At 40.5% G+C, this 26,783-nt stretch overlaps 1 protein-coding gene across 1 annotated transcript in view; it reads left to right on the forward strand.

The window, feature by feature from the left end:
* Nucleotides 1-783: 783 nt before the first annotated feature.
* Nucleotides 784-26,783, forward strand: part of LOC138246134 (myosin-4) — a 45,781-nt gene continuing 19,781 nt past the window's right edge. The window contains exons 1-20 of the mRNA XM_069200405.1: nt 784-820; nt 1,056-1,101; nt 7,558-7,807; nt 11,561-11,704; nt 11,803-11,959; nt 14,310-14,337; nt 17,739-17,838; nt 17,931-18,023; nt 19,202-19,265; nt 19,347-19,445; nt 20,494-20,597; nt 20,679-20,817; nt 22,774-22,892; nt 22,982-23,131; nt 24,365-24,535; nt 25,167-25,476; nt 25,586-25,656; nt 25,792-25,879; nt 25,963-26,080; nt 26,173-26,296. Of these exons, the coding sequence (XP_069056506.1) occupies nt 7,604-7,807; nt 11,561-11,704; nt 11,803-11,959; nt 14,310-14,337; nt 17,739-17,838; nt 17,931-18,023; nt 19,202-19,265; nt 19,347-19,445; nt 20,494-20,597; nt 20,679-20,817; nt 22,774-22,892; nt 22,982-23,131; nt 24,365-24,535; nt 25,167-25,476; nt 25,586-25,656; nt 25,792-25,879; nt 25,963-26,080; nt 26,173-26,296 (2,283 nt within the window). The 5' untranslated portion in view covers nt 784-820; nt 1,056-1,101; nt 7,558-7,603. The remainder of the gene's footprint in view (nt 821-1,055; nt 1,102-7,557; nt 7,808-11,560; nt 11,705-11,802; nt 11,960-14,309; nt 14,338-17,738; nt 17,839-17,930; nt 18,024-19,201; nt 19,266-19,346; nt 19,446-20,493; nt 20,598-20,678; nt 20,818-22,773; nt 22,893-22,981; nt 23,132-24,364; nt 24,536-25,166; nt 25,477-25,585; nt 25,657-25,791; nt 25,880-25,962; nt 26,081-26,172; nt 26,297-26,783) is intronic.

Consider the following 26,783-nt stretch of genomic DNA (forward strand, 5'->3'; position numbering starts at 1 on the left):
ATGTGTGTAATTTGAGAAGTTCCACGGGGCTTCCTGTTCACAGGGCATTAGCGTGCTGTTAAGGTACTGACCTCTGCAGCTTCAGGTCGCCTTGGTTTACTTTAACACATCTACACTTACTCTTCATGACATTCGGGTTAGTAGAGGACGCAGGGCGCTGCACTGAGGGATTTGTGCACCTGGGGCCTATAGGATATAGCACACTTACACAGGAATAGTACACCAGAGCTGCATATTGCTGATGTAGAGATGTATGCACGGTGTGCATGTCACATGTTTGAATTCTGCAGGGTCCACCTCAGCCCTCTGCAGTTAATCAAATGAGTATCAATGAGTTAGGTGATAGTAAAGCAGGTTGTTTAAGGGTCTGTGTAATTGGTAGTCTGTGGCAGCAAGTGCTATGTGTACAGGGATTATTTTAACCAAATACTTCCTGCTGTAAAACAAGGAATCGCCAGGCTGTCTGCTCAGCACATAGAACGTTGAAGACAGACACTGTCTTTATATATTTGTATATATGACTATGCTGTTCTTTTTGGCTGTCTTGATGCTTCCTTTTATAATAGAAGTGTAACATAGCCCCTGAGGTTCACCTTGGCAGTCTATTTATAGGAGATTGTTTCAGATGGGCACTGTGGAATAACTCTCTAATAATATCTCCTCACACACAATATGAATGAGAATTATGCTGGGCAGGGGAGATTGCCAAATTGTTTTGTCCTAATAAAGCAGGGGGTGTCTCCGAGTGTGTCAACCAGAGATGTCCTATAAAAGGACCCCTGGTATTGTTCTATCCTGAGCTTCCAGGGAGACCCTCGAGGTAAGTGGAGCAGCCGGACATGCGCTGAGGCCATCTTCAATCCGGAGACATGTATTGATCTTCTAATAACTGGCTGCTCAGGGCAGCTGTTTTAAAAGCACTGTCTGCCCCGGATCACACTTTGAATCAGCTCTGCAAGCAGAAGGGCTTTGCCTAATTTGTTAATGCACACATGTTTGCAAGTCCTGAAGAATGTTGTGCATTGGAGTAACAATGCCTCCCATATTTGTTTCAGAGCTGACCAGCCTGTGTTCGCTGCCTCTACATTGGTGGGATAAGAGGTAAGAGATTCATTTTCAAACCTCATGAAATGTGCATGCTATTGCCATCCCACAAATTAACTGCATGGTTCTGTCAATACAAATATATGCTTCAGTGGAGAGGATATCACACTAGGTGGTACTGTTCCATGTTCAACTAACCATTATAATATAAATTGAAAATAATGTAGCACACACCACAAGGTGACTTTCCACCTGCACATCACACACAAAGGATGTCAGGGGGGATCTGGTAAAATAGTTAGATACCTCAGTGGGTTAATGTGACACGTTTCAAAGTCTGGTGCAACCTACAAAAAACAGGACTGAGATCCAATGACTGACATCCTTGGGAGACTAATGTAGACAGTACTTTTGAACGAACAGTGGCAATATCTATTTTTTGTGTATAGAAACAGGGCCTGCTCATCTGCAACACTAAACTAATGAGCAGTCATGTTTGTTAGTTAACTGTCTCAATCTTAAACGACTGATTAAAAATTCAGTTGAAACATATCGAATTACAGCTACAACCAACAATATTAGTATTCTATAATGCTTCTTTCCACAAGGTCTTCTATTCGCCCTCTCTCTTTTGACCCTTTCCTTACTTTTCTCACCTTTCTCTAACAACAATTGGCCTTTTCCCCCTATTCATCAATGCTACAAATATGACCCAAGTACAAAATGCACCAAACACCAGCCCAGTTAGTATATAACAGACAGGCCTTGCCACATGTGCCTAACTCACACCTTCATACACCCAAAAACGTTTGACAAAAGTACTTACTAAACAACACTTTGACAACTAACTGTATAATTTGCCTTTCTCAACAAAACTTGCTTGATAGACCTGGTGATACCCTCATGTCACAACACAGTGCCAAAGCCATATAGTTAGCAAGACTCTGCCCACTCAGAAGCACTCTCCATGCACCACACCACCAAACATCCTAGAACTATTCAGATAACAGTAAATTAAAGATGGTACACTGTCATGCACATATTGCATAGATATTCTCCCAGCTACCAATGTAATCTAGAAGCAATCTGCAGAGGCTTATCAATGGACAAGATAAACAAAACACATCAATTGTTTTTTACTATGGAGTTTTCATTTTAATGTTTATTTTGACACAAATAGCATGAAAGCAAACCTTTTTCAAACAGAAAAGGGTGTATTGAAAACAGTAAGTGCACTACTGGCCTACACAGTTTGTCTATATCAAAAAGAGAACAATATTTAGCTATATTGTTTAAAATATGGGTTTCACATGTAACATGTTTTGTTCTCTTTAAAAAAGTATGTAAGTCATAGATTCTTGAAGCAAGGCAGATATAGCACTGGGTAAATCAGAATTGTCAGCTTTCATGAATATACTATTGTTAAAACAATACATAGTGGTTATGGTGAAGAGACTCCTACAATGTTCGGTTAACAATGGACCCTAATTACTGTTAGAGTGCTATTGGTTGGTCAACTTTCACTGATAAACAGTTAATTACACAACAAATAATAGTGAGCTCAGAGATATTTGTTGCTGCAACAATGAACCCTGATTGCAAGCTTTCATGAAGAGTTTACTAATAAAACAATGGCCACCGGGAAAGCTCTGCAAAACCTGTGTTTATGATGTCATGACCACTAGATTTTTAAATGTTGTCACATGTCACTGTGGATCTCTCTCACTCACATAACCTCACCCACCAACAAACATGCACATGCACGCACGCGCTCACACACACACACACACTCGTGCATTTTAGGAAGAACGGTGTCATGCTGCCTTTCTAAATTTCTATTTATGGCAAAGAAAGCAATGCAACTTACATGAACGTGATGACTGATTTCTTTTCCTACCCTAACTGTATAATGTGTTGTCTGCTCACAATCCATATTGTATAATTTACACTGTATAACGTGGTGTCCATCAAAAGAAGTTCTGAGCACATAACATAATGTGAATCTATAAAGCTTACTTACCCCATTGGCAGTATCTTGGTACTGATTAATAGATGCTTAAGATGCTTATTGTTATCCAACTCATCAGTACTTATTTTATCAACTGAGGAAGATGAAAGGCTGAGTGAACCAGCCCCTCCCCCCCCCCCCCGAAAGGATGTGCTTCGATACAGGTTTCTGGCGTAGAGGCACTGGCTCACAGAACCAAGAGACCCAGCTGTTATAATTTTTCACTTTAATTACAACGATGTACTCATTGAAGCCTTTAGTGCTTCGTGGTACGTAAACTGTTGCGGAGTCCCTTAGACTACGTGGCGTGATGTTTGCTCAGAAGGGTTAGCCGACATTAATTTTTTTGCGAGGGTCTTTCTTAAAGACCGACGAAGGAAGAAAGCACCAGCAGTGGTTCCAAAATGGACAGCTGATGCATACCAGCGCGCCTTACAAAGCAGAGAATGTTGGCATGTCTCAGTAACACAAACCCTTTGACTGGTGGGATGCTCTGAAGGTCAGGAAGCAAGTCTGTCACCCAAACGATGCCGTAGCAGGAGATTCGTTTTTATTCGGAGCTTAAGGATATTCATTTGATGTAGGCTGCACAGAGAAACCCGAGTTGTTGAAAGTTTTCCCCTACAACACACTGTTGTGATGACAATTAGTATTTAAGAAGTGCCTCCATTCGCAGCTCATTAAACGAAACGACCAACCAAAAGATGCTTCAGAGAGGCAAGGAAGGGAGAGGAAAGAAAAAAGTGTGACAGTGGATGTTACCCTACTGCTAATACACTATGGGGCATATTTAAGACCCTCTAGCACCAATATAATGCAACATTAGTGTCATTTTTCGGTCGCTAATGTGGCGTTACAAGGCCAAAAACACCACGCCATATTTACAAAGTGGTGCAATCCATGCATTGGACCACTTTGTAACCCTTTGCAGTACATTATGCCTGCACCAGGCATAATGTATGCAAAGGGGCTGTTCTTCCATTGGGGGGCAAAAAAATGGCACAAAGTGATATAAGCGATTTCTTTGCTTCATTTTTTTTGCCACTTTTGGCGTCTGCTTAAAGAAGGCATTAAAAGGAGGCTTCTATTGGTTACAATGGGCCTCTGCGTGCTTTGCAGGATTAGCATAAAAAATATTACGCTAATCCTGTAAAGTGCTGGACTAGTGGAAAAAATTATTGTGCTAGTCCCCCAACGCCCGCCATGGTGCGCTGTATTTTAACTACCACTTTTTTTTAAATATGCCCCTATATTAATAGCATAAACTACTAACTAAATTGCTCATATATGAAAGGCATTGTCAGCTGATCCAATTGGAATGTTGAGTCACTACCCCACAAGGATGAGAGGCTACATCAGCCTCTCATCTTGGAGGAGCAAGATGATGTCTACGCTACTCTCTATGGAATGCTCCCAGCGTACCCCAAGCTCCCATATTAGTGCACACAGCACCTAAATAAGCAGCTTTATTCTAAATTTGAGGAAAAAGCTCAAGGGGCGCAGTATGCAAAGATGGAGAAGCTTATTGGAGCGATCACAGTCAAACACGTAATTGAGTACGGACTTTCTGATTGAACCAATCAAAGTTACCTTATAGACTATTTCTAAAATGGCAAAATAGTCAACTTTTAACAAGAAATGAAAAATATTAGAGTAAGAAAGAAATTAAAAAGCCAAGAATGCTATTTAAATGCCCTTTAGTAAAGCATAGCCAAGGCCTACACAAAAATAAGCCGAAGATGGAGCACTTAAATTGTTATGTGTGGTGGCAATTATCTGGAGTAACCACCTAGAATAACCCAACCAATGTAAAGCACTCTAACTCTCCTGCACCTCTTTCTGTGTATGCAGTTGGGAGTGGGGCCAATTGGAGGCTAGCTATAACGTTTGAGCAATAGTGAGTGCACCAAAAGCAGCAGTGTGTCCTCCGTGTATCGCAGGCCTTCATCCAGAAAGTATTTCTCTTCGTATCCGCTCTCATCGCACTCCTGTCCTAGCCCTCTTATGGGGCTTCCACATTTACCCTTGTATCTTGCTTCTGCATATAACAGTTCCATCCCTTCAATGTCAGTTGTTATCATTTCTGTGACAACATTTGAAGACGATAACAAACATAAATTCCACTATGTACCAGCAGATTGTTTTTAACTTAATCTCCTTACATGGTTCTGGTAATCAGTTAAATATCTTTGTGTAGGATCTCTTTTAGAAGTGTTCCATTAGGGCATTTATCACTGGGTAGTATGCGGATAGTGTCTCATTGAAAAACCAATATCTGGTGGAAGGTGTCAACAGAAGAAAACAAGCTATCTCACTTTAGGAAGAAAACTCAACCTCAGCATCCAAGAAGCTACACGCACTGTTACCATCATCAAGGGGGCAAGGGCCCAGCAATAGCCAGTCCATCACACAGTCCATCACAGACATGCCCCCAGGGGCACACACCAAACAAGCACACCTCATTACACGTAGTCACACACAGTTCAACAAATCCGACCTACACACTCTCTCTGCCACACCGCTACCTGCTAACATTGTCTATCCACTCAGTTATACTTACACACAAACACACAGTACTTACGAACCATGGCACTGGCAGCCCTGCTCTACACAAATAATTTAACAAAGCATTCCACAGATGACTGTTGAAATCATGGTGACAAAAACATAGGCTTCTCCTCAGAATATAAGTTAAGTTCAAGATATACTGATGTTTAGCGAGTAATCAACTTAAAGAAAGCAGTGACATAAGTGGGAAGGTATTTGTATAGTGCAGACGAGGCCCTTGGACAGCAGCAGGGCATTTTACATGTCAACTGGTAAGCGAGCCAGGCATGAGTGATCACAGAATGCACTTGACCATGTTTACATATATCCCGGGCACAAGAATCCAGTATGCCTCGAGTGGTGGGTTGATGGTTACCGAGAGTAGCAAACCTACAATGATGAGGAGGGGAAGCCAGAGGGTAATTGATTACTTGGTGAGAGGAATATGGAGGAGAGATGAGTTTTGGGCTCTTTCCTGGGTGTTGCTGGGCGCTAGAGAAGAATTTCAGAGGCAGTGTTACTTTTACTATTGGTTCACTCATCCACAGGATGGTGATTGGTTGTTACGCCTTACATCTAAGTCAGGACTTTCAGTGGTGACAAGGCTCTCGTAAAGGGTTAGAGATGGTTTTTCTTTTATATTATGTTGTTTCATAGAGAGGAATTTTACTCCAAAGTCTATTTTTCCAGAACGTGTCATGCAATGTTGATGTAAAACATATCATCCCGATGTTCTTTTTGCTCTTGATACTCTCATCATTGACATGCAGGGGCTCATTCTTATAGATTAATGTAAACCTGGAGGTTCATGACCTTGCATAAATACACAGTTACTCATTTCCGGAATTCACAATCTTTTTCCAGGTCAACCCTGGAAACGTAATGAAGTCACCACTTTCTATGTGTAATCCTGGAAAGAAAATGTCAATTTAATTTTTTGCATGCAATAGTAATTTTTACCTGTATTGTCGCATGCATGACAACATTCTGCAAGAGTGGAATGTGTGCGATTTTGAAAAAGAATTGGGGCAATGTATTTTCTCAACTGACGTATACTGATGCAGATGCAATTTCAGACGTGAGACAGCTAAAATAAAGTCATTTTTAGCTTAAAAATAATGAGTATGCTGTCTGAATCGGGTCTGTTGGCATGTATGTTGCAAAGGATAAAAAAATAGAGCAAGTGCTTACTTTTTTGGACTTTTTTCTCCATTGGGAGAAATATTTTTCTGTATCTTGAAAATGCTGCCCAACATATTTTGTTGTGAGGGAGATGGTTATTCCCTTTCACATTCGGAGGACAAGGATTTATTCCTGTCTCTGGCACGATCAAGGGATTCTGAGGTGTCTCTTTTACTCTGGTGAATGGGCCTCCATCCTCTGTCAAGCAATCCAGGTAACAGTAACTTCCACTGGTGGCTGCCCAGATTTCTTTGGGCTTTGTCCAATTCTTGGAAGAAGTGTCAGCCATCGGTGGAGCTACACAGATCTTGTTGAGGCAAGAGTCTTTGATGTACTTGTTACAGGGACTGTGATTTTTCGGCTTAACTCATTGAGCCTACCACGCCGGTTTCTGAGGTTCCCCAGACAACAGCCAGTACTTTTAACAAAGATTGTCCATTGCCCCTGAGCTGCCTAAGCCCCAGAGTACTGGCCGGACATGCACTTACTAAACGTGTTGTGGATGCATAAAGGGATAGATTGGCTCAAATGTACCGCATCTTTGAAGACCTTTGTATTGCTATGCAGTGGGTGTGGGAAGTCCTTCCTCCATATTTCGCTTCACATAGATACATCTGAAATTGCATCCTTCCCCTTGTAAGGCAGATCATGCATGTGCACTGAGGATGAGAATCAAGCGGGGGTCAGTTGAAGTAGAGACATAGAGGATGAGAGTAAGAACATTGGAAAAAAGTGATTTTAATCTCAACTAACTTTATATTCTACTTTACCTTCAGGGCCTTGATTCTCAGAGTGCTGCGCTATTATCAATAAGCTGCAGCCATGAGTTCCGATGCTGAAATGGCGGTGTACGGAGTGGCCGCCCATTTTCTTCGCAAGTCTGAAAAAGAAAGGATCGAAAGCCAGAACAAGCCTTTTGATGCAAAAACCTCGGTCTTCGTGATTGATCCGAAGGAAGGCTACGCGAAAGGGACACTTCAAAACAAGGAGGGAGGAAAGGCCACCGTCAAAACAGAGGCTGGTCAGGTACGTGAGCACAAGAGCATGTACGGACAAGAGGAAATTGAAGAAAAGGCAGAGAAGAAGTAGTTGCATAGGACAACATAGTGAAAGCAAAAAGGAACTGAAGAAAGACTATATAATATTGTTTATTAAACTTCACAAGGCTATTTCCCTGATATTACTGCATTATTTGCATACCAGGCTAAGCATCTCGTTGCAATCTGGCCTCACAACATTAACCCCCACAGTAAAAATGTACATGAGCTTAAGGTAGCGACCTCACAGAACGCGTTTAGCTGTCACTCTTGTGTTTGTGATTAAGTGCAGATCCATGAAATTGGTAAACAAACATTTCGCCTCATTTACAGTTAGAATTATACTCTATTCATAGTCCCTATCAAACTAGAAACCTGGGCAAAACGTTCATCAAGCCCCAGAATGTGGAATGAAGACTAAGGTCCATATTCTCAAAGGCTTACCGTTGCTTTTTTAACGTTCAACCAACGCTAAACTTTTTGTTGGCATCCACAAACCAACCCAGATAGGTTTTGCATTGGTTTGTGGGGCAAAGTAACACAAAGCAGTGCGAAACGCTACTTTGCGTTACCTTGCGTCAAGAGGGTGTTATATGGGTGATACATGGGCGTGCCCGTGCTACCGTCCATGCTTTTTGATGCTAAGCCCTATTCTGAAACATCATAAGAAAGGGTTTAGTGCCAAAAATTAATGCCTTTGAAAAGCAGATGCAAAACGGAGAAATGTTTTCATTTCTCCTTGCTTTTCCAACTTTGCATGTGCGCTGCACTGTACAGCACACATACAAAGTGGGATAAGCATTTCCATTTGTCTAGACATAGTATTTTGTACAGGAATTGTACCCTTCCTGTACAGACCTTATGCTAGACTCACGCACACACCCTAGCACTATGGCACTAAAGTGTGTTTGTGGCGCTTGGCAGCTGAAATCAGCACCAACGCTAGGGAGAGTGCCATTTCTATGTGAATATGAAATCCCCTGCTCTCTCCTTATCGCGCAATTCAGCACAGCTTTTTTGGCTGGTGCACTGCGCTGTGTGACAGCTTTCAGAAACTGGGCCTTTGTTTCATAGCTGAGTCATGGCAGCACATCCTGCCCTGAAAGCAGACCCTTAGTGTTCAGGGTGGCAGAATGGCCAGTCAGGCCCTGATTTAATAAATCCTGAAAAAAATGTATGTTCAAGGGCACCTTGAAGCTTGATAAATGTGAAGTGTCCCTTAAAATGACACCATGGAGATGCATGCGCTCTTTTATGGGGAATATGATGTACTAGAGGTAATTTCCAAAGAAGAGAGGAGCCAGGAATATTTTTTCAGTATTTGTTTCAAGTGTTAGCTTTTGCTTATAAGCTTTCTTCCTGTTATTTAATCTTATCTTGTTCTGCATTCCTAGACGAGGTAAAAATCATTACTGCTCTGGTATCTGACAATTAGGAAGTGATTTGGGCCAGATGTATGTAGTCCCTAATTGCAACTTTTGGGAGTTGCAATTAAAGACTCCTAAAATTAAATCTACAAATGTATCTCAGGCACATTTAGCGAGTCTCAATGGGGTTGCAAAGACCTAACTCATCAATATTCATGAGGTAGGTCACAATTTGCCAACCCCTTTGGGTTTGGCCGCACTCACAAGGATGGTGGCCTGCTGGGGACAGCAGACCACCATGACTGTGACTGCTTTTAAATAATGAAGCTTTTTTTTAAATGCAGCCCATTTTGCTTAAAGGAAAACAGGATGCATTTCAAACAAAAAAATGAAAAGTTTTCGTTTCATTTTTTCAGAGTAGGCAGTGGTCCGTGGGATCACTATTTGCTCTGAAAAAATATTTACGCTTCCATTCACAAAGGGGAAGAGGTCCGAGGGGACACCTTCCCGTTTGTAAATAGGTTACTACCAACTTGAAGCTGGTGGTAACTCTGAATGTTTTGCAACCACATTCAGGTTCGCAAAAGATTCCTACATGCCAGTGCGATTCGGTATTAGGAAGGGAGGACCTAAACAAGTTACAGAGCTGCATTTTGCCTTGGTACATAGAAAAAATCATTCTTCCAGTCGCAAACGGCCCATTGTGCATCTGGCCATTCATTCTGTAACACCTCTTCAGTTTGGATGGAGGTGATGTAAACAAATACCTTTTATCACTTCTTTAGATATTTAAACTAAACAAGGGGTGGTTAAAACATAGAGAAACTCCAAATTAGTGAACAGATCTGGTCAGATGTATGTAAAGCGAGCCCGTACCTCTCAGTGCTCATGCACTGTCTATACAAGTAAATACATACATTTTCTTTTATGCCTTTCAAAGGAGTTGTTCTAAAATTCACTACATTAAAAGGCATTAGGCTTACATCCCCCACTTCTGGACACCAGACTGATGGTTGCTCTCACAAACCTTTGTCATGTGGCAGCTATGGTGGCCAAGAAGCCAGGACTCAAAAAGGATCTGTATGTAGTATCTATTTAAAAGTAATTGTTCACAAATGCTCTTTTCATCCTATGACTTAAATCTTCAAATATTTGCTCTTTTCACAATGCGTCTCTTCCGTGCTCACCATTGTCAAGAACAGGCAGGACCGCACCAGAGGGGATCATTTGAACCACCACAAGAATCTTCTAAGACCCCAGAGACTGTTCCCAGCAATTACACCATAGTCATCAGCCACCTTACTTTTTATCACCCCTGGCACTTTGCTACCTCCATTCTTTGGCAATGCCTTTCTCTCGTTTAATGCCTTATGTGTGGTTCATCAAGCCTTTTATGATCAGTCCCCTTTGTCTCTTACTTATGAGTTTGGTGAAAGTGCACAAGACTGTTTTTTGTAATATCTAAGTGCAAGAGTGTGCAACTCCTTCTTTTATCCAGTAGAGACAATGGTGGTCATTCCAACCCTGGCGGTCCATGACCGCCGGGTTGGAGGACCGCGGGAGCACCGCCGACAGGCCGGCGGTGCTCCAATGGGCATTCCGACCGTGGCGGTAAAGCCGCGGTCGGACCGGCAACACTGGCGGGCTCCCGCCAGTGTACCGCCGCCCATTGGAATCCTCCAAGGCGGCGCAGCTAGCTGCGCCGCCGAGGGGATTCCGACCCCCCCTACCGCCATCCAGTTCCCGGCGGTTCTCCCGCCGGGAACCGGATGGCGGTAGGGGGGGTTGCGGGGCCCCTGGGGGCCCCTGCAGTGCCCATGCCACTGGCATGGGCACTGCAGGGGCCCCTGTAAGAGGGCCCCTAAATGTATTTCACTGTCTGCTGTGCAGACAGTGAAATACGCGACGGGTGCAACTGCACCCGTCGCACAGCTTCCACTCCGCCGGCTCGATTCCGAGCCGGCTTCATCGTGGAAGCCTCTTTCCCGCTGGGCTGGCGGGCAGCCTGAAGGCGGCCGCCCGCCAGCCCAGCGGGAAAGTCAGAATTACCGCCGCGGTCTTTCGACCGCGGAACGGTAACCTGACGGCAGGACTTTGGCGGGCGGCCTCCGCCGCCCGCCAAGGTCCGAATGAGGGCCAATGTCTCCTTCATCTTTGCTTTAGACAGCTTTTGCGAGCACACTCATTCTCTGAGTTGGAATGATGATAGTCTCATTGACGCCTGAGCTTCGAGTGTCTCTCAGATTAAGTGCCAAGATGCCTCTAATGGGAAAATGCTATGCGGAATAAGTCATACATTAACATAATATGCTTCTTGGCAATAAAATATGATGTATTAATACTCCTGGTGATGGACATTTGTGTTTCTTTGGCAGACTACAACAGTGAAAGATGACCAGATCTTCCCAATGAACCCGCCAAAATTCGATAAAATTGAAGACATGGCTATGATGACTCACTTGAACGAACCAGCCGTGCTGTATAACCTCAAAGAGCGTTATGCAGCCTGGATGATCTATGTGAGTAACGGCTTAAGTACTAAAAGCTTTTGATGACGTGTATATGTTGCAGAAATGCATATGAAAATGTAATATGTTGTGATCATTGAATATTGCAGACTTATTCAGGCCTCTTTTGCGTCACGGTAAACCCCTACAAGTGGCTGCCGGTGTACAACCCAGAGGTGGTGAATGCTTACCGAGGCAAAAAGCGCCAGGAGGCCCCACCACACATCTTCTCCATCTCTGACAATGCCTATCAGTTCATGTTAACTGGTGAGCCATTTACATCATTAACAATAACTTTAAATGTTGTACTAAAGCAAATGTGGTCATGGTGGCTATTTTGTTAGATATAAACAACAATGTTCAAATTCTAATTATGGCCTTTCAGCTTGACTACAACATACTTTCCCTTCTAAGTGCCTAATCACTCTCAAATGCCAACTTTAGAACTGCTTAGAAGTACAATAAACTTTGGTGCTCCACATTTTAATGAAAAATGGATTACACATTTTTACACAACTGGCCTGGTATTGCTGTTCCCGTAGTGTCTGTGTCTGGGAGGGATAGGGGTGAGCTTGTTTTCGGGGGGAGGGCAGGTGCCCCATTTTCCATTACTCTGTTCATGGGCTTCAGTATTTTAGAATGATGCTGACTGTAGAGGTTGGGGCTGTCCAATGATAGCTCCCTCACATCCAGTTACAAATACCACAGGCAAGCGTATAGTTTTTTTACTCAGGAACGAGCAAGCACAAAGAATTCAAAGTTCTTCCTGTAGAATTTTTTCTCAGGTAAGTGTCTAACAAGGCTTTATTATTATTTGACGGTAAGTGGCATACAGTTCATAAGATGATTCCAACAAGTATACTGTTTTCCATCAATCGTACAGTTGAGTTACAAAAAACTGATTAAAGCAGGAAACTCAATACAATGAATCTCCTACTTTACAGAGATCGTGCATTGCTGAAACCAAGACCAATGACTGAACTTAAGTGAAATACCTTGGCATAGACCAGTAGCAAATCCTGAAAATGGGACCAAAGAGCAGGGAGCAGGGTCAATCTAGATCTTAGCATTGAAAGGCCAGTAGGTTTGACATTTTCCGTAGTTTATGCCGCAGAGAGAGGCACAACTCACACAGGAAGAAGTGCACACAGACATATCCACATGTAGCACAGAAAAACAGCTGCAGACGTCCGAGCACAGACGGACCAATAAGCATCCCAGAGTCCACGCACATAAAAACACAGGTACAGGCACTTGTGTACACAGGCAGCACAAAGATGTGATACAGATTCACAGTCAATTTTCAGGATGACCTAATAGCAGTGCTTCGGAAGATTTTGGGTCCTTGCAAAAATAAATGAATTAATTAAAAATGTAAACACGTAAGGATGTAAAAAGTAAATTAACTATCAGCTCACCAGCCCTGACACTAGAATTGACATTTTTTAGTGGTGTGCATATGTGTACAAGCAAATTGCCATCGCTGTCAGTGCCCATAGTCAATGGATGAAATGGGCTGCCATTTTGCCTCATACACTTTGCTGTGGTGAATAGAAGCAATGCATCGATGGAACTGCAACAAACCAATGATAACAGCTCTAAAGATACAGCATTTTAATAAAGCAGATAGACAATCCAGTTCTTTTCTAGTTTCTTTGCTGTCAGGGTAAGAAAAGGAATGTGGCCGGCTAGTCGTGTACAATGTTGCTGAATAACAGGGGGATTTGCCTCAGTGTGACTCATACTTGGAAAACATCACAGTTTAAGCATGATTTACTGACATATTCTACAAATTCAGAGTGGTATATGATACATGCATAGTGTATGATACTCATTCTTGCATAAAAAGCCTGATTTGGCGACCACTCTTTTGACAGTCGGTCTTATTAACCCTTAAATTACGTAATAAAATGTCACACCTGTTCATAGATGAAAACTTTAAAATGATGTGCACTTACTTTTGTTATTTAAGTGATTAGCTACAAACACGCTAATGAGGTGGTATTCATAAACATTATGGAAGGCTTTTGCCATATTTATCTAGACATCTAACTCACAATTAATTGTATTACCAAAGCGGTGCAAAAAGTGTGGGGAGGTGGTTCAGTCTTATGGGTTTTACATGGGTGTGGATACTGAAGGGAGATAAGTATTTGGAAAAAAAGCGAATTCAAAGAAAAAGTAGCACGTTACAGGTTGTTTAGATAGGTGTGTGTCAGCAAAGTATTTGAAACCATGTTCTCAGGACATATATCGTTTAAGGATATGTAAGTCAACATTTATTCCCGAATCCCAGACACTGGCAACTGCAAACATGTGAAACTATACATACGACAAATGCCGTTACTTACTCATGTGTTTGTGATTCGTCAACAATTTGTTTGGGGCTATGATTCTTCTCTGTATATGCACAGCAAACTTACCGATTTAAAATAGGACTTTATTTATTTATTCAATTTATTTAATTGCGGGTAAATAATATAACACTCACGGAAGAGTGATATATAGATCGGCTGACTTTAGCTATCAGAGATATTAAGATTCATTTATACGCACTTCATTGCTAACACCGTCAATTAATACGTCGTAATCAAGAATTCTGTTTTGCCTTTTGCAGATCGCGAAAACCAGTCAATCTTGATCACGTATGTATATTTAATTCCTTAAATATTTTATATGGAGTGCGACGTAGAAGGACGTTCATTATTAATTATGATCCTTTGCTGAACTAAACGTGCTTTAAATGAGTAATTCGTACTTTCCTCTACTTGAACCATTTCAAACATGAGGAAGTGATCTGTTGACCTTTGTGACAAATGTTATTTTACTGACACAAGGAGTTCAACAATGGTAAAGAATATTGGCTTTTGACACGACACAGACCAATTCTTTAGAGGGATAATGAACACTGCCACAATACAAGCATTTCTTTATTTGTTTGTAGTGATGTCAGTGGCAGCCGGTAATTTTACAAAGGAAAAAGTTGGTGGGGGGAGGGAGGGCGCACACGCACACATCCATACTCACACACATGCGCACATACACAGACACATTCACAACACTCAGTCACAAATTCATATACTTTCATTCAAACATGCATGCACCAAACATAAAAAACACATGAAACTTACCCTCACTGTAGAGAGGGAAGTCTCGGAAGTCTCAGGAGTGTTAGGACTGCTGCCTTCCCTCTTTGGCTGAACTTAAGTTGGCCAATGACGAAAGGCAGCAGTACCTCACTGTCACAGAGTGGGATGGGGTCAGAGGGACTGCTGCCCCTACCCCACTCTGTGATGAGGTGTCACTGATTGACACTCGGTCCTGGGTACTTCAGGGCTTAAAACTGAAGCACCCTGGTGTGAGGCAATTAATGATGCTTCCCCTTGCCATGAAGGAGAGGGCTTTGAGGCACTTTTGCTAGGCTGAGGAGGTCACGCCCACAGGTCTGTGACATTCTCAAACTAGTAAAGTTCTGCTCAGGCAGCCAGGAGCCTGTGCATTTAGCACATGTTTAGCTCCTGGCTGCCTCACCTGAACAAGAACAGTGTCTGTCAGGCTTACCTTTGTTCAGCCTGACAGACACTGTTCTTTCCGGAAAAAAGGCAGGGGGCAGTGCTCCTCAACCCACTGGAGTTTTGTATAGAACCGCCATGGCGCTAAGGAGCCAGGGTATTTCAGACACAGGGTTATTAACTCATTCAATTTACAAAAGACGAAAATGACAGCATCTGAAGGGAAGGCTATTTGAGTACAGTAAACAGATATGATTTTACAGACAGTTTAAAAACATAAGGTGCAATTTGAGGTAGGGAAAGTAGTGAACTATATATAGGGGTAGGGAAGGTTACACTATTTACAATATGCAGTATTTTAACCTAAATAAGTGAACATCTAATCAATGACAATATACAAGTTAACAAGTTTGTTTTCAATTTTGCACAAGAGCTGGGCCAAACCCAGGTTCAGATGGATGTGGGACATTGGATGTCACTTGCGAGACCTTGATACAGTACATCACAAATGCTCATGGTTTATCTTAAACTATGTGGAGTGGTGATGTGGTAAACTTTACTTTTTTTTTATCATCGGGATGAGATGATCTACATCATGAAGTATGTGTAGATGTCAGACCCAAGGGCCTAGGGTATGCATGATGATGGAACAGGAACCCCAAGGAAGGGAAGATCCTGATTTGATGCTGCCACCCAGTTCACAAGATATTCAGCAGATTTGGTAGGAGTTTGATTTTAAATGGTAGTGAGCGAGGAGGACTTATGCTAGGTAATACACAATATATTGTTTTATAGTGAACTACATTATGAAGAAATTACCTATTACATTGACAATGTACGACTAGTTTTGTGGCTGTCCACTTGTCATGCGTCATGCCCTCCCAGAGAAGATTATGTTGCAGAAGGGGCTGCGGTTGATGGACCCCATTCTGTAATAGCCATTGTGCATGCTCAGTGCTAGGGCTAAAAAATGTTAAGTATGCTCTCATTTTCACAGAATGTAGCCCCATGCATATGTCAAATTTTTTGCATGAGGGTAAGTGCAGTCTTTGAATACTTACCCCATGTTACCTTTGGGGTTCGCATCACGGAGACTACCTGCTTTCAAGGATGACGCGAGGTGAACTGCTGCTCTATATTTCTGTGCTTCGCATGTTGATTGTTGAAGGCAGCACCAATGTAATAACACAAGATGCTTAATATAAGAGATTTTGGGCCACATGTGCAATAAGCAGGAATTGTCATTTCAAAATTAAGATTCTTACCAAATTGCAATTAGGAAGTCGCAATTACTAATGTGAGAAAACTTACAACTTATAATCAAGTAATTCCTAGTGGGTTGCAAATCGACCTACTCCAGGTATATTCATGAGGTAGGTCATTAGGAATGAGAGCCATCACAGGAATGGTGGTGGGGTCAGCAGACCACCATGTCTGTGATTGCCTTATAGTAAAGCGACTTTTAATTTTATAAAATGCAATCTGTTCTCTTCAAAGGAAACTGGGATGCGTTTAAAAAAATAAAATAAAACTTTTAGGTTTCATTTTATAAGAGTAGGCAGTGGACCCCTTCCTATTTGCAAATGGGTTATTACCTCCTTCGAGATGTTGGTAAAATATGAATGTTTTGCAACTGGAATTTGGTTGCAAAACATTGATGCAAACCACTGCAAATCAGTATTTGGAAAGGACACAGTAAACATACCCCTTCTAAATACTGAATCGCAAAGCCAAATTGTGATTTGCTAAGACATTTGTACTTGCCAAAATGTTTTCTTTTGTGGTCGCAAATGACCCAGTATCAATTCAGCCAATTTGCAACCAACATATTTACAATGTAATAATTTTTATTTTAAAATGTATGTTTGCATGTTTGTTTGTTTGTTCCCAAAATAAACTAACATTTAAATCATTGAATGGTTCCCTTAGTCCTGGGGAGGGAGAAATAGTATCCCCTCGTCCTGGAGCATCTTCGTAAACTTTCAGAAAAGTGTGGTTCCGGGAATATCCCAGCATCTCCTCCTCCTACTATTTACTACATGTGCACGCCCTACAATGTGTCCAGAGGAATCCTAGGAATTCCAAAGGGGTGCCAGGTGCAGGCCACCTTAGTGTGATTTCTGACAAAAATGAGTTCTGTTCTGTTGGATGGATCTCCTGACATGAATGGCTTGTCGCTTTAAATTGATTAGAATACAGGTAGCCATTGCTGGTGGTGGGGTTTAGACCTGCCACCTCCACTCTAGGGTAAACACTGTCCTTAATATGTGAATGTTTCCTAGATCCTTGTTTCTTCCTGAAGAAGAGGCAACCTAGTGAATCTGTTATAAACCACATACAGAAAGAGATTGACACTTTCTAGTATCTATGAGCCTGACTTACTAAAGGTTGTCCTTGGCTTAAGACAGTTTTGTAACTGTTTTAAGGCTACCGTAAAGAAAGAAAAAACTAGTGTAACACAAACTATTCATTGTCATTTACGCAAACTGCCTGTATCTTTAATTTTTCTGATGTGTATATTTCTTGTCTGGCAGTGGAGAATCTGGTGCTGGAAAGACTGTGAATACAAAACGTGTCATCCAATACTTTGCAACAATTGCAACTGTTGGAGAGAAGAAAAAAGTAGATGCAAAGGTGTGTATTGTGTTAACGAATGCAGCAAACATAAGTCCTTCATTGTTTTCTACTGGAAGTGCTGAATTTTGCATGTCTCTATGTTTTATAAGGGTACGCTGGAAGATCAAATCATCTCAGCTAACCCGCTGCTGGAAGCCTTTGGTAACGCCAAGACTGTGAGAAATGACAACTCATCACGCTTTGTAAGTCATGCTTTTAACAGCATTCTGTCAATAATAAAATCAAATATTCATGCACCTTTAGATGTTTCTTTAGTTTATCATGCTTAATATGCAAATACATCTGACACTGACTGCCTGGAATGAAGGATCCTTTTTTATGACTGAGAATGTTCCTTGATCACAATGTTTCCTTCTTGCTTAAACTCTTCTACAACTTCGGGTGAAAGCATTCATGTGATAATGCACGCTACTTTATGTACGGTGTTATTTTCCTGAAACTGTGCATTGTGCAGGTCTAGGACTGTTGTGAATATTTAGATTTGTTTCACTGTTAATTTTGTTTTCCATTTCATCAGAGTTTACATTAATTCTTCCAAAGATCAAAATAAACTGACCAGTCGGTCCACTCCACATTAAAATCTGACATGTCCCATTCAAGACTCATAGGATGTAAATTAGATGCTCAGAAAAGTGTTGGTTGAGGACGTCTGGGCTACTTTCGGGCATCCACAGCTCACTTTTAATTGAAGGAATAAAAATTGCTGTTTTTGGTATTGCCATTTTAAAGCATCAAGTGATGATCTATAAATTCTCTTTGTACTTGTAAGTCCAAGATCAGCTTCAGTGCCTTCAGTGACTAACTGTTCCATCAATTGGCTGCAAAACATCCCTCACCAGGGAAATATTCTTTACTGGCACCTAAGTGCAAAGCAAAATGGCCTATTATTGAAAGGAACATAGGTATTGGCTAAAATTAGTACTGTCAATAGGGTTTACTATGATTATAAGTAACATCTTTCTTTGGGTGGCATACACGTGAATTAAAAGGGAAATGCTTACTGGTCCCAAATATTAATGTACAATAAATAAGCTGCTATCAGATGCCAGGTTGTCAAGGCTCATTACAGGGATCAATTGAAGCAACAGATATCAATAAATGAACACTCATTATGAAAACTGTTGAAAAACTATAATTTTATTTTGAGCTTACCTACTTGTGGTATTATTAGGATATTATACCTAAATCAATACAAAGTTCAACACCATCCTGTTACATGTATTATAATAACTAGGAGCCAGATGTAGCAAAGGTTTTTACCCATTCTGTGTCTATGGGAAAATGTGTTCGTACATATGGCCCTAGATGTTATCAAATCTCAGCTACACAATAACCAACCATTGTACTAACTGTCTTGTAGGGCAAATTTATCAGAATCCACTTTGGCACGACTGGAAAGTTGGCCTCCGCTGACATTGAAACATGTAAGAAACATGCCCACTGCCATATTCTCTCGAGATTGTTGCATTAATATTTTTTTAATGACGTTTATTTTGCGTTGCCAGATCTCTTAGAAAAATCAAGGGTTACCTTTCAACTGAAAGCTGAGCGAAGTTACCATATCTTCTATCAGATCATGTCCAACAAGAAACCGGAGCTCATAGGTATGAATCAATTTGCAAGTGCGCAGTGACGTCAATCTCACTAATATATAGGGAGCATTTCACATTCACATCAAGGCACAGAAGAAAATGCAGGGTTACCAATTATGTGAATACTGCAGGATTTGGAGAAAAGTCTAAAATATCAGAGAAGTGATTTACATTTCACCTCGTTTCTCTTTTGGAATGCTATTATTTTTTCCTGGTATACTTGACCATTGTTTACATGGTGAACTAGAAAATAACGGCAAACATCCGGAAGTCTAGGTTACACAACCATTTGTGTAATGTTGATATTGGCACAGCCGATAAGGAAAGCTTAGAATGTGAATAATAATGTTTGTCATTTGCTGGCCAGTAATGCTATGGAGTGGAGCACGTGGAGCAGAAAGTCATAGTGAAACTGTATGTCTTCTTTGGAGGAGTGCTAAGCTTGAGGAAACTGATACCCATAACTTTATGGCCCACATACAGAGGTTGATTTATGACTGAGAAATATCCCTTCCCCTTTATTATCTTATCTACCAATTGGTTTGGACATACAATTGCAAATAGGTCAATTCTCAGCACTTTGAAAAGTAGAACAATGCTTAGTTAAAACACTGGAATGCTAGATATCCCATTGAAAACATGCAACATATACGTAATTAACAGTTTGAAGCTATATCTTGGGAGTGGGCATATCAAGGTCATTTACATCAATTCAAAGCAGGCTGTAATACTATGCTAGAATGATTTAAGGATTGTATGCCACAATATCTCTGTTGAAATATCGGCCTTCCAAAAATATTGCAACCACAACATTGACGAGGTAAATACATATATAGAGTATAGATTTACTATTCTTAGCTCAGACATCTCCTTGAGTTCATAATTTAGTGGTAGTCAATTGTGTGGATGTGATATTTTGACAGGATAGGTTTGAACTTTCACCGACTTATGGAATGTGAAGTATTTATTTGGGTTGCTGTAAAATGTGTAGCATGAGGAAAACATTGAAGTATTTTTCGCTATACAGTGATTATATCCATAAATGTGTTAATTTGTTTAGATATGCTTCTTATTACAACCAACCCATATGACTACCCGTTCGTCAGTCAAGGTGAGATCTCAGTTGCCAGTATCGATGACACTGAGGAACTCATGGCCACCGATGTAAGTGATAAAACAGCATTGCAATACACCTCTGCTACTCTTCAATAGAGATATAAATCTAATTCAGATTTTAATTTGCAGTCGGCTATAGATATTCTGGGGTTCACGGCGGATGAGAAAGTTACCATTTATAAATTAACCGGTGCTGTGATGCACTATGGAAACATGAAGTTCAAGCAAAAACCTAGAGAGGAGCAGGCCGAACCAGATGGAACTGAAGGTATGATCACACTGTAGTAGGATGATCTGAATTGTTAATTATTTTTTCACTTAGTGGAATTTAGAAATGTAAAAATATCAAACTCACAGTAATCAAAGAATGTTTGATAATCAACACATCAATGCTGCTGTGTGGTGTAGCATCAACTTCAGATGTTGAATATTCAGTACAGAACATTACAATGAGGTACAAAGCTATGACCTGGCTACACGCCACATTTATTTTCTGCACAAAACAAATCCTTGTGCAACATATAATGTATAATGATGCCTCTAGCCCCACATCTTTCAGAAACATAAACAATTAGAAGAGTAAAAGTGACCAACAATATTGTCCCCAGTGTACTGAAAAAGTATGTTACCAATGATTATTGGTGCATCCTATAAATCACCTCGCTACCTTAAAGTAAGTGTGTACTTACAGCGTATGTCCACCCTAACAGGATTGTGGGATAGGTAATTTGTTTTACAGTTCTGTATAATATATAGAAAACACTGACAGATCACATACATGGTATGTGTTACATGGTATGATAAAAACCATCTAATATTTGGCCATAATTAATGATAAATTGTAACTTGAAATTTGATTTAACAATCACCACTTGTTCATACACTAACATAGTTACAAAGAGCCCAACCTGCATACATCTTAGAAAACATGTGACAAGATAATTTGTTCTTACTAGTAGGTCCAGTTATGCCGCTGTCACAGACCACATTGGTATGCCTGTAGAACTTAGAGTGACTTCGGGGTTTGTGGATGACAGGTAGGTCAGCTGACTACAGTCTCTGGACAGATATTTTGCAGGAGCTGCAGCATCCTTAGTATCTCAAGGGGCACATGCCTAAATCTAGGAGGGTCACCCAACTTGGCGATACACACACCTCTGTAATCATGATAGGTTGTAGGTGCACATTACCATGAGAGCATTCTTACTCTGTTAATGAGGACTAGGTTTTTTTTCTCCATTTAGGTCCTGATAAAACACCACTAGATCCCTTTGGACTACTTAGGGCATGAGACATGTCAATCACATCTCTGTAGTGTAGGCAATCCCGCACACAGATTTATTCAACTGTGTTCCTGGAGTATGGGGATTACACATACAGACTCACACTTATGGAATACGAGACCACTATCCATGACAATTCCCACCTCTTGTTTTTAACCTTGACATAGGTGCCACTGTTCAGAGTAAAAGTATAGCATCAGCACCTATAGTCAAATTAAACTCACACTCCTTCCAGTCCTTCTCCAATCACAGACCGTGGAACATTTAGCACCCATGGCACATTCCCGACACCTTTCAACAAAAGACTTCCGGCAAAGAGCTCTCATGTGGGGCCTGTCGGGCATTGCAGCACTGGCCCGACGAGGTGCAAGCCCGATGATGAAGCAATGGTGGGTGAGGGCTCTTGCTCATAACAAGAAATTGCTTTGGGTGACCCCTTCTCCTCCAAATTGGTAGTGAGGAGTTGTCATTTTGGAACAGTATACCTTTTGTATATCATTAGGAACTTAGAATGAGGCCATCAGTGGATCCCAAATGAGAGAATTTCATATAGCCAGTGTTTAGCTATAAATGTTTTGCAGTCTCCACTGTCAGAGATGGTCACGTACTGAGTACATTATTTCTGGATTGTTCATGCACAAAACAAGTACTGCCAGATTTCACCTCACAATGAGGATTTGAGTAGTGTCATATGATGACCAAAAACATTCATCAAGATTGCTCCTTCCACCAGTTTTGTGGTTTACTGAAATAGTTTTGCCATTCCCAACATCTAAGCAAGACAATAGTAGAAAAGTTAAAGAAATTGTTTTTGTAGGAGTAGGAGCCATCTACAGTTCCACAACTAACAGAAATTAATGCTCCAGTAAATGTATTCTTGCATCTGTTTTTGATATAACCAATCAGTGAAGTAAAATTGTTTTCGCTCCACTTTCTTCAAGTTGCTGATAAAGCTGCATACCTGATGAATCTGAATTCGTCTGATTTACTCAAAGCTCTCTGCTTTCCAAGGGTAAAGGTTGGGAATGAGTTTGTCACCAAGGGGCAAACTGTGCAGCAGGTATGACACTACCTCACTTACAGGCTTTGGCTTCTGTGCTGGTTTGTCTTTGGTGCAATCCATTAAGGTCTGCAATTTACTTCCCATAGGTGCATAACTCTGTGGGTGCACTCGCAAAAGCAGTGTATGAAAAGATGTTCTTTTGGATGGTTACACGCATTAACCAGCAACTGGATACTAAACAGCAAAGGCAGTTTTTCATTGGTGTTCTGGACATTGCTGGATTTGAGATCTTTGATGTGAGTAAATGAGGATGAGTCACACATTTTGTTATAAGAGATGCTTTCATAACACTAATGAGTAGTATTCTGCAAATCTGTGGTTTATAAAAATTTTACTAAAAGGAAAAACATTTGTCTACCCTATTAGGTTCTGATCCCCTACTAGTACCCTTATCACAGAACCTTAAAATGTACTATGGGGGGATGGAGAAACAATTTATAAAAGGCTCAGAGGCCAGTGCACAAGAATACTTAGAACCCCAGCGCTATTGTACAAAAACTTTAAACTTTGCCTGGGAAGTCAGGAAACTCGATTCATTGCAGAGGTGAGTGAAAGTGAAAGTTATCACAAGTGGGCTTTTAGCCATGACAATTCTTGCCTCAAGATGTCCCTCTCATGAAGGACAGGAAATCCAGCAGCCGGACATTGTCGCTTGACATCTCCATCAAACATCACCAGATAAATGGTGCTGGTGAGTTGGGCTTTGAGCAGTTACCACAACTTTTATCCACTAAACTTCTCTGTTGTTTTCAAACATTGCGGGCTTCATACTTCACAAAGCTTGCAAAGATTTAAAAGGATGTTACAGGTAACATTGCACACCCCTGCCAGATAATTTCCCCTGTACTAAGAATCGTTTTGACCATGGTATGGTCAGATTAAATCATTATAATTCATAGATCTCTAGGAGTGTCACGTATTTTTTCATGCTCACCAAGTAGACATTTAACATGTTCTAGTAGTATAAGACTTTCTAGTATTGTGGAACCTCCTACCTTTCTGCTCTACATGATCTACCATGTGCTTGAAAATATGTTTTCCTTTATAGGAGGAATAACTGGGATAAATAGAAACAGTAACAAACACAGCCTCTGTGCACAAAATGTGTTCATGCTTCAATGGTCAAAAATATCTCTGTTCCCTCATATTTATTGCAAGGTTTTAATTGATTAATTATATTCAAGTTGTAACCCTTTCTTAGAGTTAGTTGCATCTCCTTTAGAGACATATTTCAGGGGAACAAATAACATAGTAGGTGAAAGGAAAGATGCTGAGGGGCATTGAGCTTAATAGTGTCACATTATTGTTCTACTTTGCTTCTTAATAATTTTCAACATATAGTGATTATTTTAATCCAAACAATTCTGTGATACAGTTCTTAAATGTGTAAGTTGGCATCTTTGAGACTGGAAAGAATTATAATGTGAAATTAATGCTTCATCTTGATATTTCTACTATTGTGCTGATAGTACAACAGCTTGGAACAACTGTGCATCAACTTCACAAATGAAAAACTGCAACAGTTCTTCAACCATCACATGTTCGTCCTTGAACAAGAAGAATACAAGAAAGAAGGAATTGAGTGGGAGTTCATAGACTTTGGGATGGACCTGGCTGCCTGCATTGAGCTTATTGAAAAGGTAAAGTTTGAGACTTCATAAATCTATGACAATGTTTTATTGTATTCCCTCCATCTCATCTAAGCACCCATCATTGCTTAAACGTTGTGATCTATGCTCCAAGTGAGTTAAAAAAACATACTTGCCACCCATCTTTGTTTAGGTTCCAAATACGTTCACCTACTCCCATTGCTGAAAATGATTCTTTTTACACTCATTATTTTTAGCACTCACAGTAGTTTGCCATGTTTGAGAGTGCTCCTGTTTCTTGTATAACATTGTTTAACTAGATCTGCTTTCTCCAAATATTATTTGTAATACCTGAGAGTAAAGAGGTCCTTTACATAGTCAGTGTTTGAAGACTTAAGTCCTGAATTGGCTTTCTTTTCAATGACCTGTAGTAGACCAATCTGCTTTGATTATTACTCATCATTACCCTTTTGTATAATATTCCCAGTAGACATCTACCACTGATCGTTCTTGGAATGTAACATTTCCCTTTCACTAGCAAAATGTAGACAAATAACTTAAATAATGGTGAACATCATGAGGACTTATTACCTGTCTTTCGCATCACTGAAATTCAATATAAGTTACAACACAGAAGTGAAATAAAGTGAAATTACAAATTCATTGCTTTTGTTATTTATAGCCCATGGGCATTTTCTCAATCCTGGAGGAGGAGTGCATGTTCCCTAAGGCTACAGATGTCTCCTTCAAGAACAAGCTCTATGACCAGCATCTGGGAAAATCCAACAACTTCCAGAAACCAAAACCTACGAAAGGCAAACCTGAGGCCCACTTTTCCCTTGTACACTATGCTGGCACTGTTGACTACAATATCACCGGCTGGCTTGAAAAGAACAAGGACCCCTTGAATGACTCCGTTATTCAGCTCTACCAGAAGTCATCAATGAAGACACTGGCATATCTCTTCTCTGCGTATGCAGCAGCAGAAGCAGGTAAACTATGTTAACTACTGCAGTAATCCTCCATAAAATAAAAAAACATAGTGTCAAAATGTGAGTAGCTATACAGCCGTTGCATCAATTGTGTCATTTCTTCAAACAGAGGGCGGTGCAGCCAAGAAAGGTGGCAAGAAAAAGGGATCTTCCTTCCAGACAGTGTCTGCACTGTTCAGGGTACTCTTGTTTCATTCTTCATTCAACTAAATGTTCGATTTAGCGATGTTAGGAAAATAAAATATAGAAGTGATCTCATTAACTAAAGCGTCTGACTACAGCAAATCTAATTATCTTTATCATTCTGCCTTACAGGAAAACCTAAACAAATTGATGAGCAATTTAAGAACGACTCACCCTCACTTTGTGCGCTGCATCATTCCAAATGAAACAAAGACACCAGGTAAGAAACGTGGACAGCGATTGCTAGCAGTAACATTGTTTTTTTCAATGAGGCAAGCTCATAAAGTGTTTAATTCTTTGAAGGTGCTATGGATCATCAACTTGTGCTACATCAACTGAGGTGCAATGGCGTGCTGGAAGGGATCAGAATTTGTAGAAAAGGATTCCCAAGCAGGATCCTTTATGGTGACTTTAAGCAGAGGTCAGTTTTCAACAGCTGCTTTTTACAACAATCAGTATGACTTCTATGATGGGTTTGTTTTTCCTATGACTATTCTCTTTTTACTTGAACAGGTATAAAATTTTAAATGCCAGTGCTATCCCAGAGGGACAGTTCATTGACAGTAAGAAGGCTTCTCAGAAGCTTCTGGGCTCTATCGATGTGGACCATACACAATACAAGTTTGGTCACACTAAGGTAAAAATATAATTTTCTTAAGCTGTACCAATGTATGCCTATGTTCACAAAGTCACCATGTCAGTCAGCTACATCAACTCATGAAGGCACAAAATGCAAGAGTTAAACTAACATAAATCTTGCAAAATTGAGTCATGCATAGTCTACAATGGTAGATTTCAAGGCTCAATTACTAATTTTCAGACTTTTGCTCTGGTATAACAGACCCATACCTAAGTAAGATATTCCTATTTGCTGTCCAAGCATATTTCTTCTTTAATGTCACAGCTTAGTGGATGGGTTTTGTCTGTCACCCTTCAAGTTAAAAATTTGAATTGAAGATCCACCAAACCTTCTACATGTGCATGTTCTCTAAAGAGGCAAAGCAGCACCTCTATGCAATTTCCAAAATGTGATCATTTAAAAAATAAAAATAAAAACTTGTATACATAAGATATAAATTCATTCAAAGTAAAAGTAATGTACTTCAAATGCTTCTTCCATCAAG

The sequence above is a fragment of the Pleurodeles waltl genome, chromosome 7 (genome assembly GCF_031143425.1).
Source record: "Pleurodeles waltl isolate 20211129_DDA chromosome 7, aPleWal1.hap1.20221129, whole genome shotgun sequence".
NCBI lineage: Eukaryota > Metazoa > Chordata > Amphibia > Caudata > Salamandridae > Pleurodeles > Pleurodeles waltl.